The sequence below is a fragment of the Populus alba genome, chromosome 9, assembly GCF_005239225.2.
Source record: "Populus alba chromosome 9, ASM523922v2, whole genome shotgun sequence".
Lineage (NCBI taxonomy): Eukaryota > Viridiplantae > Streptophyta > Magnoliopsida > Malpighiales > Salicaceae > Populus > Populus alba.
The window spans coordinates 3,845,784-3,860,736 of record NC_133292.1 but is presented as its reverse complement, the minus strand read 5'-3'; the positions used below and the strand labels follow the sequence as shown (position 1 = coordinate 3,860,736).

Genomic DNA, 14,953 nt, shown 5'->3' with positions numbered 1-14,953 from the left:
TAAAAGTTTTTAAAATTAGATAAATACTATTCTCGGAACGGAGCGCTCGGGGGCAATTAAACTTGTTTACTTCTGACACAAAATCTTATTAGCAAATATTATATTATTTTTTGTTTCGATAATACAAGAAACAAAACATAATTTTAATTACGAGAAGCAAAACTGGGTGGAAGAATTCCAGAAGAAATTAGACGAACCATAATATCAATGAGAGCAGAAAACCACAGGTAGCCGTCAAAGCAGATTAGAACCATTAAGTTCCCCTTGTAGAAGAGAACATGGCAGCAACAAATAAAAAATTGCAATAGCAGCAGCTCAGAGCACTTGTGGTGGTGAAAAACACAGGAAACAGCAGTAATTGCAGCCCACAATCATATCACAGCCCCATCAAGACGATCCGACGGCCTCCAATTGCAGAAAACATGGTAGAAGCATCATAGCAGCAGCCTGGTATGTTGGCTATAGCTGCAACTTCATGAATGATGCGACCTTCAAAAAAAATATTCGGAGTCATCACTTGCACCACCGTCCCTTAACATTATTGACTTCTTGTTTTATCTCTCCACCACCACTGGACTTTTCCTTTATGTCATACTGTCGTCTATGAAATCTTCTGACGGTCACTAAAATCAATACAATAGCAAAGTCAAACCCAAGTTAATTAATCATAAAGAGAAAACCATGGCTGAGAGAAAGGAACATTTCACAGCATTTTTCATGGGTGATTCAGCTCGAAGGTTGTTTGCTCTTGAGCCCTTTAAGAGACGCTATCTTTTCTTACAAATTATAATAAATCAAAATAAAAGTTGCAATAACTGAATTTCCACTGGGCATAACAATCACGAAAAGAAGAAAAATGAAACCAAATGTTAACTGGAGTAATCGCATGGGGTATTTTTTCTTATACTATATATTTTGTTTTTTTGGATTTAGCATAAAGAACGTTTCAGTGAAAGGCACTTGAAGAGATGCATAGTATGAGAGCAAATGAGGTCCTACAAGTTCAAACATATTTAATTTCTAGAAGCAAGTTGTTGTGAATAGAACACAGTTAACGAGAAATACAGAAGGAACACCATTTCTTGTTATCTACAACATCACACTCGATTTCTTTCATGTCCTTCACCTTCTGTTTCCACATACAACTATTGATACACTAAACAATTATAATTTTTGTTAAGGAAAATGAATGAAATGTAGAAGTACAGCAATAACAACTTGAGCATACCAGAATCAGGTCGAAACTGCCATCAGGCTATATGTCTCAGCATCTGGCGTAGCACCCCCTAAAATATCCTTCTCAAGAGATTTGGATTGTTGGCTTTCACATAAGCCTTTATTAAGATATTCAATACAAAAGCATCCCTTGTGTACTTTGTTTTTGTGAGTTCTTCAAACTCCTCAGCATTAACTACATCACCCTTTTCTGCAAAAAAATCAATTATTAAAAGAGTAGTCTCCAACCACTGGGTTGAATTCTCTACCCTATTGCTTGTTGTCAATTCTTTTTGACCAGATCAAAATCAGGGTCGAAACTGCTCAGCAAGTTTGATCAGGCTATATGTCTCAGCATCTGGCCTAGCACCCCCTAAAATCATCCTTCTCAAGAGATTTGGACTGTAAATCTTGGCTTTCACGTAAGCCTTTATTAAAATATTGAATACAAATGTATGCCTTACATACTTTGCTTTCGCAAGTTCTTCAAACAACTTCTCAACGTTAACTACATCACCCTTTTCTGCAAAAAGTTCAATTATTGATAGAGTAGTCTCCAACCATGGGGTTGAATTCTTTACCCTATTGCTTGTTGTCAAGTTTTTCCCCATTTCTAGAGTCTTTAAGGCTTCCTCCACCAAGTTAGCCTTTAAACAACCCAATGCAAGATGTCGAAAAGTTATGGAATTTGCTTTGCACCCATTGATCTCCATTTCCCTAAAATTCCCAGTTGCTTTCTTAATAAGCCCATGTTTACAATACACGGATAACATGGAATTGAACTGCTCAGTTGATCTCAACCCATGTATTGACTTCATCTCTAACCAAAGCTCTTCAGCTCGGCTAAGCTGTCCAATTTTACCATATGCTTCAATTGCAAGCAAGTAACTTTTAGACCTAACATGAGGCAGTTCTAGTACAATGCCCCAAGTTCTTTCTAGTTCCTTCTCCTTTCCTAAATGTCCGTACAATATGATCAAAACATCAAGTGTTGACCAGTTGTCTCCGCTACATGACTTCTCCACAGCTTCAACATATGCTTCAGCCACTGTATACAACCTTGCCGCTGCATGCGCGGTAGCTAATATGCAGAAAGATACTTCATTTGGCTCAACTTTAAATCTCTTCATATCATTATATACCTTCACTAACCCATCAATATTATGTTCATTTGCTTCAATCTTCATCAGGATATTATATGTTGAAACATGGGGAACCACCTTATCAGCCCTCATTTGAGCAAGGATTTTCGGGATCATTTTCCTACTGCCAGGTGAGGAATGGAGGATTATAAGGCGGTTGAAAATCAAATATGAAATGGGATGACCTTGTTCCCTCATTTTCTTCATGTAATCAAGTGAAAGCCTAATGACACCTTTTTCCAAGCATGAAATTACAAGATTGTTATACAGCAACTCGTTCTGAAACTCAGATGGGACACACAAGAAGAGCTTTTCGCCATGTGATATCCCATGATGTTTGGTTGTGAATTCCAACAAATAAGAGTAGTCTAGTTCCTTGAGCCTGTAGGGCCTCTCCCTTACTACCCATTCCATCACCTGATAAAATGTTGTGGTGTAACTCGTTAAAGCATTTAGACAAGAACTAACATTGCTATTTAAGTTATGTTTTCAAAGAACTATAAAGACAACACTAATAAACACACCTCGAGTGCGCGTTTGTTTAATCTGAGCTTCCTTAAGCGATTAATAGTGTGAAAAACGTCACCTCGATGAATGGGAAAACCCTCGCCCATCCAGCTTTGAAAGGCATATCCAACTGATTCTCCTCTTGGAAGTTTCTCAATTCTCAAAGATAAGCACTTCGGTCCTTCTGGGTCTAAGCTTTTCTTGGGAAATTTATCAATTGTGTGGGTATTTAGAAAGTTGAAGCAAGTATAAGGTGTTTGATAGACAGATAAAGAGGGGATAAAAAGTGTTTGATTAATTGTTTGTGAGAACCGGCAATGCCTCAAAAGAGCTAGTGCCTGCATGCTTTTCTGTATTTCAGGACAAGTGGACTAGAAGAAGAGTATAAAGGTTTTTCCTTTCCTCCAATTGGATACTAGCGCCTGAAAAGGTTAACAGGTGCAGCATAAAAGTAAAACCAAAAGTCAGCCAGCATCAAAATTTTGACAAGGATATATATCCTACTTGAAAGTGGAAGCAGCTAATATAAAATCTTCTTACCAGATAACGCTAAGTGATTCCCTCTAATGCAGACAATAAAACTCAACTCAGTTACCATTCCCTCCATAACAGCTGCTGCAGCAAGTGGTAGGGAACATAAATAACTGAAGCATTAACCTTTGTTCCAGTTGTTGCTTACTCAACATACTTGAAACAGGAATTGCAAAGTTTTCTGCTTGACCTTGACCCTTCTGCGGTGTTATGCGATCAACCTACTTCAATGAAACAGTAACTGGAAAATTGGTAAGATCTCTATTTAGGTAACAAGTTCTTTACAAAATTGACACGCATAAGTTTCTCATTTGTGTTTAGTTCTGTTTGTGCACCAGCTCACCGATAGCTAAATTTGAAACAGATACATACAAAGGGTGATTCTATATCAATATGTTACATATTTGTAACAAGCCATAATCAATCCTGAAGGTTCGCTCCTATCGTATTAAATCTCTCACTTATACCTAAATCCCTAAATTCGTCATTCACAGCTGTTAAACTTAACACAGAAAATTCCATGATGACTAAAAGAAGCCCTTGCTGGGTGGAACCCCAATAAATACTCTCTCCTCTGTAAAAGCAACACATGAGCTCATTTCCACCACCCAGTCAGAGCCCGAATTCACATATCCCAGAATCCCACCAAATCAGTTAAGATTAGTCACAATGCACAAAATAAAAGCAAGCGCGCAACACAGAGGGAAACAAGCTGTTTTCGCTTCTTATGAATAATGAGATTACAGAAGCAGGGAATCCCAATAGGATCGTTATTAAAAAATAAATTCCAAGAACAAATACATAATTTGCACTACATTTTTTTGACTGCTAGAAAAAACATCAAACATCTTATGTGCATAAAAGCAAAACAAACACAAAGCAATTGTATTGGTAATCCAAGCATCCAATGGCTGATTATTAATAAGAACAAACACTAAAAAGGGAAAAGAGAAAACGACAGAAATTAAAAGGATATCCAAGAACAAAGATAAATGGACAGAAAAAGAAAGAAATTGTTAGGAAAGCTGTCAGTTGAGGAGATAAGAGCGAACCTAAAATTTTTCCATTGGGTTTCTATTCGAATTGTAATAAAGATGATGGGCTTCCAATTCCATGGCTTTTGTGGCGCTGGTGGTAAAGTGCTTGTGCTACTGCTGGAAATGCAGCGAAGAAGGCAGAAAGTGCAAACGGGTTTTCAGCGGAGGAGGAGGAGCTTATTTAAATTTACGGATAGTTTAATTTTCGTAAAAATCTGATTTAATTAAAAAAAATTAAATGATGTCTTTTTATGTTTATATTTTTAAAAAATTTTAAAACCATGATATTTTTATATTAATTTTGATCAAGTTAGTTTGCCCTAAATTAATCATGAATTAAGTCGAGTTAGGTTATGGGCATAATTATTGGGTCAATTGAACTTATTTTTTTTAAAGCCCAACATAGGCTAGAATATAGGATTATGATCTATTTTATTAAGCCGGGTTTAATAATATTATTTTTACCCATAAAGTTTAGGTGGTTTATCAACCTAATTTTCAATTAGAATGATATTTCAAAAATTATTTAATTATGCCAACATTTTTTAACCAAAGTTTTAAAAAAGTATGGTTATGTTTTCAATTTTCTTACATAATTATATTAAAATTAATATGCATATTTTAAAAAAAAAAATTTTATATGAATATCCAATGAGATTAAAATATTTTTTATTCTTAATTTTTTTTGTTTTTTAAATTAATTCTTTTTTTATTTTTTTATAGTCACTTTAAAAAGTGAAATATTTTTTTCTTAGCTTAAAACTATCTTACCAATCATGATATATGAAAAACCACACTTGATAAAAAAATTATTTTTTTTTATCAAAACCCAAATAAATAAATAAATGATTAATGAAAGGAGTGTTTTGCCTAAAGAAATATATTTTAATCATATATAATCATTTAAATTCTTACAAAAAATTTATTTTTATTACTTTAAGTTTTTTTTTTTAAAAAAAAACAATGTTGTTAATGAAAAAAAGTTATGCTTTTGTTAAATAAGTAAGAAAATGAATTTTCCTTTTATTTAAAAAACAAATACTTTTGTCAACCCTGTTACTCATGTCAATAGATTGGAAGCTCCATAATGAAAAAAACTCTGAAGTTCATTCACCATCAAATCAAAAGCTTAATGATAAAATCATAAAAAAAAACATACACAAATTGTTATTAAAAAAATAAAAGAGAAAATTGATATAAAAAAATTAATTAGAGAGCATAAAAAAAAAATTTAATTGAAGGGTTAATTTAAAAACAAATAAGTTTTAACAAAAAATAAATAAATCAAAAGAATTAGGGCTAAATTGAAAACAATAAAACAATATAAACTATGATTGAAAAATAGAATTGAAAACCAACAAAACTTTATAAAAAAAAAAAAAGCCAAGGAAAAAAATCAAGAATCAAAAGAATAAGGATTGAATTGAAAAAATCATATATGACAAATTGTAATTTAAGGACTAAATTGATAACATTTAAAACTTTTATAATAGTACCAATGATGAAAATAAACAAAAAAAATATATATAAGGAATGAAATTGAAAAAATCTAAAGAAAAGATAAAAATAAATAAATTAGAGGGTTAATGTAAAAACAAATAACCTTTAACAAAAAAAAAAAGCGCCAAATTAAAAACAATAAAACAACATAAACTTTGATTAAATGATGAAATTGAAAATCAACAAAGCTTTAGTAAAAGAACCAAGTGAAAAAATAAAAAATTAAAAAAATAAGAAATAAATTAGAAAAATAAAACTTGACAATTATAATTTAAGGACTAAACAAAAGTACTTAAACCTTTTTATAATAGTACCAAGGATGAAAATAAACAATAAAAAATAATTTCAAATATAAAAAAAAGGGGACAAAAGTGCATTTTCTCTAGATGAGAGAGAAAAAAAAGGAAAAAAAAAAAAAAGCAACCACTGATAACAAATTTTCCATCATCTGCCACCATGTGTCATCTCATAAGAAAAAGAACGCAATGGCGCATCCAAGAACACAATAAAATGGTAGGTTTAACCATCGAAAAATATCGCACGCACCACCCAAACATTGCGGACAACGCCTACTTGTCGGCATGTGAGCATCATGCTCCAACAACTTTTTCAAATAAAAAAATAGTTTCCCAACATAAAAATACTAGAATATCCTTCATGAGACTAGGAATCACAAAAAAAAACCACCATGAAAATACACAAATACCCCTAGATGCATGCCTTTGTTTTTATCTTGTCTAATTATATTTATAATGTATTTTAAAATATTAAAAAAAAAACCCTTGGTTAAAAACTCTAATTTCTTTGACCTCAGTAGTAAAAAGTATTTAAACTATTTCAAAGTCTTGCAAAAAACTAAATAACTCTTGGTCAATAGTTAAATAAATTGTCAATTCTAGAGGTAAAATTGTATTTTTACCGTAAAAAAAATATTAAAATACTCCTAAACAATCTCTTAACTGCTAATGGATAGTAGGGCTGAGCATTTCCGGTTTGGTCCGGTTTTAAACCAAAATAAACAACCAAACCGATTTTTTTTTTATTTTTTTGAACCGAATCGAACCGAAAACTGGTTCAAACCAATTAATTTCGGTTCGGTGTTTTTCCCTTCCAAACCGGTTCAAACCCAATGGTCCTCTCTACTTCTCCTACAACCTTGACCACAACAACGTCCAACCAAACAAAACTCAACCCTGCAAATCGGGCAAAAAACCCAAGACCCAAACATTGTAATTAAAACCACGGATATGAAAAACAAAAGAAAAGGAAAAGATCTACTATTTCAATTCCATTTATGGCACAAACTCAACAAGAATGGTCAGTCAGGCGGCAGGGGGAGACAAGATCGTCAAATGGAACTACTGCGCCGGGGGAAGCATAGGGAGGAAAGGGAGCCCGGGCAGTGGAAGAGCCAGGAGAGGCCGGTTGATGCCTAGGAGAGTGTCAAGGAAAAAATAGAGTCAAGGAGCGTTGAAGGTATTTCATACCCAGCTAGTTCATTTAGATGAGGAGCAGAAAGGGAAAGATTGTCCGAAAGGCTGAAGGGGGGGAGGCTGAGGGTAACATGAGAGAGAGGCAGAGAATGGAGAGGGTGGGGGGGCAGACGGTAAAGTGAGAGAAGGGAGAGGGGCGGCGGCTAGGGTTAGGAAACATTTATATTTATACTTGTTTTTTTTTTTTTTAAGTGCTGGTTGATTGAACTAGTTCAGTTCGGTTCAATCGGTTTCAGACTTTACAAACCGAAACCGAACCGAAATTTTTTTGTGATTTTTTAATCGATTAATTCGGGTTTTTTTTCGGTTATTTTTTTTCCCGGTTTTCTCAGTTTAATCGGTTTACCGGTTTTTTTTGCTCACCCGTAATGGATAGCTAGAAAAGATTAAATTATTCTTAAGAGCAAGACACGTTTTCTTTTCAACTCGTGTAAAAAGGTAATTTCATCTTATCAATTCATATTACATTATGTGCTATAGGAAAAACCCACACATTACATATTTTAAAATATATCTTGATCAAATTTAAGAACAAGTAATAAGAAAAGCATGTTTTCAAGGAAACATAAAGACTCCTAATCAAGCAAGCTATGTTTTGTCATATGAGCTTGGAAAACCACGGATAAGAAAGCGAAGGGGGAGAGAGTGGCTAAGGTCTTGGATGTGTGGTTGAAGTTTGGATAGAATTATTGTATATAATAATGATTACTATCCAAGATAGTCAAATGCTAGGGATTGCTTCATTAATTTTAGATTGTTATCTCATTGGGATTAGAAATGACACAATCAACAGTGTAAAAGCAAACGAAAAGTCTATGAAATGAATCAAAGGAGAGGAAAGACGTCAAGAAACATAAAAGCAGAATCAAGCTTCCAATTAAAGATACATAATTCCATGGAATGGAACCAACAAAGCAGCAGGAAACACAAGACACTTACAGATTACTAGCCATCAAATGAGATCCTGTAGAAAGGATTTGAGGCGGCCATGGCTAGCTAACTGTACTCTAATTTACAGCAAATACTATATTAGACAAACATGGAGTGACCAGACTTCTTCTTTTTATTTATTATAGTTCCATAAAACTGCTTGGTTGGAGCCATGCGGCGACGTTTTCTCATTTGCAGGAGCATGGATCACAGGTGCAGTTTGATCCACATTTGCAGCCATTCTCAGCACCAAAGCTCATCTCAGAGCTCTCGTAGAACCTGCAGCAGCTAGTAATTAGTCCTTAATCCCCTACAAGTTCTAACACAATATAGTTCAACTGCAGTACTGTGACTGACTGACACGTACATCCTAACTGGAGCAACTCCGGCAATGATCGTCTGACTTGTGGTGGTCTCGGAGAAACTCAAGTCTGGGTACATGCCGCATCTGCCATGTAAATGCAGAGGAAGATATTACAAAAACAGAAAACCTGAGTGTCAGATTCATTTGAAATCTTATCAGCACTGCAAATAAGTTATAATTAATGAAATAAAATAATAGCAAATTGATTTTTTCGAAGAAAGAAAGAATCACCCATTGCAGCCACTGCCGCACTTGCAGCCAGAGCCGCAGCCACAGTTTCCTCCACAGCAAGACATTATCTTTTGGAAATGAAGAAAGTGCGGTGAAATTAAGGGATTTCTTTTACTTGGAAGAATTCACTCAAGCTAAGTACTCAGGATGATTTATCTGGTTCTGCCCTTAGCTGCTATTTATAGTGTAGTTCAGGCAAAAAGGCGGTTAATATCCACCATACACGTGGTTATATCTTAGGGTAATAGCGTCTGGTAGTTTTTAGCCTGTGCTTGACATCGAATTATAAAGCAATTTTCACATTAATTACATTAATTTCCCCGTCATCACAGTTATAAATCTCCTATGATTGGCTTGAACTAGTAGAGCCTGTGATAATTGATATCTCTGAACAATTAAATATGTAATTATCATAATTAAATAATGATATGACTTAAATAAATTATCTAAACTAACACAAATATTCATGGACGAATAAAATAGATTTAGATCTTAAAAAAATTGATTGTACCATATAGAATAATAAATTAAACAGGTCATAATATTTTATCTATTGTTAAATTGAACTAAAATTTTTAGAATAGTTTTCAACATATTATTTTATGTGTTTTTTGATTGTGTTTATTATTTTTAATTATCACGTACGAACTACGAAAAATACTGGTTAAAATGGTTGTGTTATTTTTCCTTGACTTCATCTGGCTAAATTATAAAATATAAAGCTTTTAATTCTAATATAATAATGTGTTACTGGTGATACTAAATAAATATACTTAATTCTCATAATTCTCAAAAATACTGTCGAAGATGCCATCCAAATCATAATAATAATAAGCGGAGGAATTACACACTTCTATCATTGGTTTAATTATTATTTTTTATTAATGTATGAATATCTATGGTTAGCTTGCGTGTATCTCGACTAATTTTATGGAACCTTTTGAAATTAACATTACAATATAAGTTTTTCAGTAACCGTAAAGTTGATGAGATATTATTAATTTATTCATTGGTCTAATTATTGCCAAGTGGGCTCAGAATATTTATTCAAAAAAAAATTACATCAACTGGGTTTTTATAATTAAGAATCAATTACAATTTAGGGTTATTGAGTTGCAAATTTAATTAATTAAATGTCTTCATAAGATAGAGAGATATATGTTTTTAAAATCAATAAAATTATTATTTTTTCTCAAAACATTTTACAAATAATTTTTTTTACTTATCAAATATTTTTCCTTTACATATTCTATATAGAAAAAAAGTTTTGCAACATTTAATAAATAATAACTTAAGAATATGATAGTAGTAGAATGATAATAATGTATTGTTGTGGTGTTTTTACTAGTAACGGTAAAGATAGAGATGAGAGTGTCGGAGTGGACGGAGATGATTCTGGAGACGGTGGCGATGGTAATTATAAAGCTGCTGGGTGGTGGGGCTATAGTGAAAATGGTAGATATGGTGACCATCAGTGGTGGGTCAAGAGTAGCGTGGACAAATACTTCTCCTTCATGGACAGGTTAAATGAATGTCCCAATGCTATCCTAAAAATGTGTTAAAAATAATTATTTTGGTTAAAATTAATATTACATGAATTTTGTTATGCAAAATAAATAAATAAAACATATTATTTTAATTTTTATAAAATCAAAATTTAAAATACAATTATATAGAAAATTCAAAGTAAAAAAAATACAAATTATTTGATTAACCAAACAGTCTTACTTATCTTTAAATAAAAAGAAAATATTAAAATACATATGTATATACATATACATACATATATAGAAAAGAGAAAAAAGAGAGAGAAAACGAAAACTCGAATAAGAAAAAGTCTAACCCACAATGAGTGAGTGAGGGGTCTCGTCAAGGTGAGAGGACCGCTCGTTGATGGATAATTTGAGTCTCTTTTTCTTCTCTCCATGGGAAAACTCAAGTGATAGAGATTTATTAAAAAAAAGAGCAATCAAAGGAGATATTCTCTGTTCATCCACTTTGGGAATATCGAACCTTTGTGGGTCCACATGAAAAGGATTCGTTCGTTTAGCATAATCAAATAATTGAAATTAATAAATTTGTCGCCAAATCATCGAATGCCTTCAAGAAAGTAAACGGGAAGAAGAATCGTCGTGGTTGTTTATTAGAATGGTTATTGCCTTATTGGTATTATCTTAGTGATTAATTTTAAAATTTATAATATTAATTAAAATATGTATAAACTGATTTAAATATTTTTATTAATAATAATAAAAAAACATAAATGAGGAGAAAGCAAGAAAGCTACATAGATTAGAGTGGTTTTAGAGGATATTTGAAAATATGATAGTAATTATATTTTAAAATATTTTTTTTGTTTAAAAATATATTAAAATAATATTTTTTTATTTTTAAAAATTATTTTTGATATTACCATATTAAAATGATTGAAAAACCAAAAATAATTAATTTAAAATTAAAAAAATTAAAAAAAAATTAAATTTTAAAAAAAAACACTTTTAAAACATTATCACTAACTTATTTTCTATTCAGCATCTTGCAACATTTGACATATTCCCCTTTTGATTTAGACATTAGATGTCTAGATCGACTTCATTAAATATTCTTAATCATGCACCGGTGATACCATAGCTTTATATATAATTAATGAGTGTCCATTCATCATATTGGTGAAGCAAAAATTATAATTTGGTCAATAAATGAAGCTCATACAGAGAGGAGCTTCATATATACTTAAAAATCCCAACTTGTTTCTTTCTTAGATTTATCTTTTTTTTCCCAGCACTTCAAACGATTCATTATGATTATCGCAAGGCTACTGTACTTGTTTGTTTAAAAGTGCTAAGATAATATTTATTTTTTAAAGTTTTTTATTTAAAAATATATAAAATGATGTTTATTTAGTTAAAAAATGATTTAAAAAAAAAAAATTAATTTAAATAAAAAAAATAAAAATATTTTTGAAATGTATTAACTTTTACGATTGCGGTTGCTAGGGGTATGGTTTTAAGACCGGTTCCGGTTCAAGGTTCGGGTTCCAGTTTTTAACGGTTACTGGATCGGCCAGGTTAGTTCTTTTTTTTTTAATTCAAAACGATGTTGTTTTAGTAAAAACAAAAAACAAAAGTTAACGGTTTGCAACCGAGTCTTGCCGGGTCAACCCGAATCAAGTCAGATTTTTTTTTTTTAACCTGGTCTAGTTTCAGCCCTGATCAGGTCCAGAGAGTCCCATTAGAAAATATTAGTTGAATTTGTTTTTATAATTTGTTACGAGCTACTACTTGGTTGGATGTCCCAAGCCTGTTACTCGTGGTGGATCCTCGTCTTCATTACAGAGAACGTGCGTCTAATTCAACAATGGGTTGGTGGACATTTATGGAATGCAAGTGGGATTGTGTTTTCACTTCCAGACAGCTTAGCTAATGTGCTGCATGGAAGCAGAGAACTTCGTGTCCGAGAATCCACTATGATATCACTCTTCACTTTTGCTGCAAAAAGACTGGTGTGCCTGTAATGTAATGATACGTCTGGTCTTGATGTTTCTCTCGCAGTTCTCATCGCTATGGGTCTGCTAATTTTTTTCCAAATGTCAAAAAAATATATATCGAGACAACGCAAGTATTTATGAAAAGCAAGACAACTTTAAATTTGGGGTTATTGATTCAAGTAGATTTAATGAAGTCAGCTAATTTAAATAATATGAATAAAAATTCAATGATAATAATAATAATAAATAAATTGATAAAAAAATTAATAATATTAAAAAGATAAAATAAAAAAAAAGCTCATTTTAATTAGCATGTAAAATTTAAGTCGGTTGCAATACCAGAATAATCTAGTAAAAAACAAACTAAATAAAAACACGAATCTCAATTATTAAATAAAATTTAAAAAAAAAAACTAATTAAAAAAATAATGAAATAAAAGATTTATGTCAACTTGTTAATATAAGAGCATAAAATTAAGATAAACTGAAAAAAAAAAGTGAAAAAAAACACGAAAATTAATTCATAATAAATCAAATATATAAAAATGATGGTAAAATAAAATAAATAAATAAACTAAAATAGAAAAAATTCAACCCCTAATAACTTTCTAAAACCTTTAACTCTGATCATGAGCCAGAAATCAGCCTCAATAGAAGATAAATTTTAAAAAATAAAAAGCAAAATTACAAATCAATAAAATGATGAGGGATGAGCTTGAAAAAAAAAAACAAAAAAAATTCTACTACAAAAAAATAAATAAATAAAAAAATAAATAAAATTTTATATAAAAATATTTTGAAATCAAATGTTTATGGATCAAACTGACAATAAAATTTAATTAGAAAAAAAATAACAAATAAACAACAATAAAAAAATAAAATGAAGACAAATTTAATATAAAAATAAAATAAAATAAAATTTCAAGAGATTAAATTGAAAATAAAATTCAATAAATAAAAAAAAACAATTATTAAAAAATAAGTATCAAATTTAATATAAATATAAAATAAAATAAATAAATAAAAATAAAAAAATCAATAAAAATAAATAAATAAATAAAAATATATATAACTTAAAAAAATAAAAAAAAGTGAAACAGGAGTCGAGGATTTGTGGATGCTTTGGGCACTGCGCTTCGCAAGCCAATTGACAGGCATGCTCGATTTAGATAGGAGAGGCAATGATCTCCATTGCTAGTGTGCAGTGGGGCTTGAATGCCCTGTGTCCTTCCATAGTGGAGCTTGCTTTTGTCAGCGAATTATTCTCGCGTCAAACTCCAAATTTTGTCTGCCACTCTTCTCTTCTATAAAAGCCCTGATTTGTTTTTCCCTTTTGCATTGTATTTTTTTTTTTTTAAAGCTAGCTTTTTCTTATTTCTATATGTTTTCCTGTTGCCTTTTGAAATATATTAAAGAGATAAATTTGATTAGAGGAAAGAATCCCAGGATTCCAGAGTAGACCAGAGGCCCTGTTCACGGTACAATATTCCTCATCTGAAATGCGTCCATGTGCTTAAGATAGAAGTGGAGATGAATCATATGGACTAGAGGCAGAGACCGATGATGAAATCCACTACTGATGATCACTGCCTTTGCCTCTGATGACCTTGGAACGCAGGACTGTCCATTACTAGCTCAGCTACTGCGAGCTTCTGGCATGGGGCTTCCTCTTTTTCAGACAGAGAGGCTCTCATGGTGAACTGCCTGTTACTAGCTCATCATAGCAATGCAACAACAGAAACTCAACAAAAAACTGAGATCAGACAAAAATCGAGGAACAATTGACATCAAATGCTCTCATCCAAAGGCAGAAACCTGTACACAGACCAAGAAAATCTGTCATGGTGCGTTCTGCTGCTATCACCATAAGTGAAAGTGAAACTTTCTTCCATGCTAATAAAAATATGGAAATATATGTGGGTTATCATAGATGAAGTATATATGTCATGTAGAAACCTTCCGGGAGGTAATTTTTGAAAATCATTGGATCTGCATTAGATATGAAGAGAGTGTCGATTAGGCACATAAACTTGACGGGCACTTGATGCAATTACAGATCCATGTTTCAATTGATAAACAATCAAAGAGAAGCAAAACTCATTCCAGCAGAACCTTCAATCACCAGCAGTCTATATAATGAGTTGCAGCCAAAACAAAAAAGCACTTCTGAAGAAACCCAGGAATTCAGCTGCTACCGAGCTTATGCTGGGCAAGTTTTTTTTTTAGTTTAACGTGGATGTCCGGGCCAGTTTGCGTGCACCTCGATTAATCCCACCGGCCCTGAAGTTAACGACCATGTAAGCCTCTAGTGACCATCATATGAGCGACTCCAGAGCTCGAACTTGAAACCACATAGTGAGCATGGGCAAGTTTTTTCTATAGCAGGCTGTTATAACTTTAGATTCAGTATCTCCATCAAACTTATCAGTAACATTCAATATTTTCTAAACTCAGTCTCTGTGATTCTCAACTATCCATGAGCATCCTAAGACCAACTTTCAGCTCTGGTACCCCTC

At 32.1% G+C, this 14,953-nt stretch overlaps 2 protein-coding genes across 5 annotated transcripts; both read right to left on the bottom strand.

The window, feature by feature from the left end:
• LOC118053722 (pentatricopeptide repeat-containing protein At1g07590, mitochondrial) lies at window positions 1-4,659 on the bottom strand. Of its 4 annotated transcripts, none has more exons than XM_035065058.2 (5): window positions 4,448-4,659; window positions 3,405-3,636; window positions 2,882-3,286; window positions 1,229-2,774; window positions 1-623 (listed from the first exon to the last, which is right to left on the bottom strand). In XM_035065058.2, the coding sequence occupies exons 3-4, from the start codon at window positions 3,206-3,208 to the stop codon at window positions 1,524-1,526; spliced, it is 1,578 nt and encodes a 525-aa protein (XP_034920949.1). In that variant the 5' UTR covers window positions 3,209-3,286; window positions 3,405-3,636; window positions 4,448-4,659; the 3' UTR covers window positions 1-623; window positions 1,229-1,523. The 4 variants fall into 4 exon arrangements, with proteins under 4 accessions (XP_034920949.1, XP_034920950.1, XP_034920948.1 ...); XM_035065059.2 differs by having other exon boundaries at window positions 3,405-3,619; XM_035065057.2 differs by having other exon boundaries at window positions 3,405-3,616.
• Window positions 4,660-8,275: 3,616 nt separating this feature from the next.
• LOC118053723 (metallothionein-like protein type 2) lies at window positions 8,276-9,119 on the bottom strand. The gene is made up of 3 exons (XM_035065061.2): window positions 8,951-9,119; window positions 8,723-8,803; window positions 8,276-8,634 (listed from the first exon to the last, which is right to left on the bottom strand). Exons 1-3 carry the CDS (start codon window positions 9,013-9,015, stop codon window positions 8,544-8,546), a joined length of 237 nt encoding a protein of 78 aa, XP_034920952.1. The 5' UTR covers window positions 9,016-9,119; the 3' UTR covers window positions 8,276-8,543.
• Window positions 9,120-14,953: the final 5,834 nt, after the last annotated feature.

Excerpts from the sequence above, each read along its gene's own strand:
- LOC118053722 (XM_035065056.2), bottom strand. The coding sequence starts at position 3,208 with ATGCAGGCACTAGCTCTTTTGAGGCATTGCCGGTTCTCACAAACAATT. Across the intron at positions 2,775-2,881 it reads TAAACAAACGCGCACTCGAG|GTGATGGAATGGGTAGTAAG; the intron begins GTGTGTTTATTA and ends ACATTTTATCAG.
- LOC118053723 (XM_035065061.2), bottom strand. The coding sequence starts at position 9,015 with ATGTCTTGCTGTGGAGGAAACTGTGGCTGCGGCTCTGGCTGCAAGTGC. Across the intron at positions 8,804-8,950 it reads TGCGGCAGTGGCTGCAATGG|ATGCGGCATGTACCCAGACT; the intron begins GTGATTCTTTCT and ends TTTACATGGCAG. Across the intron at positions 8,635-8,722 it reads GGAGTTGCTCCAGTTAGGAT|GTTCTACGAGAGCTCTGAGA; the intron begins GTACGTGTCAGT and ends TAGCTGCTGCAG.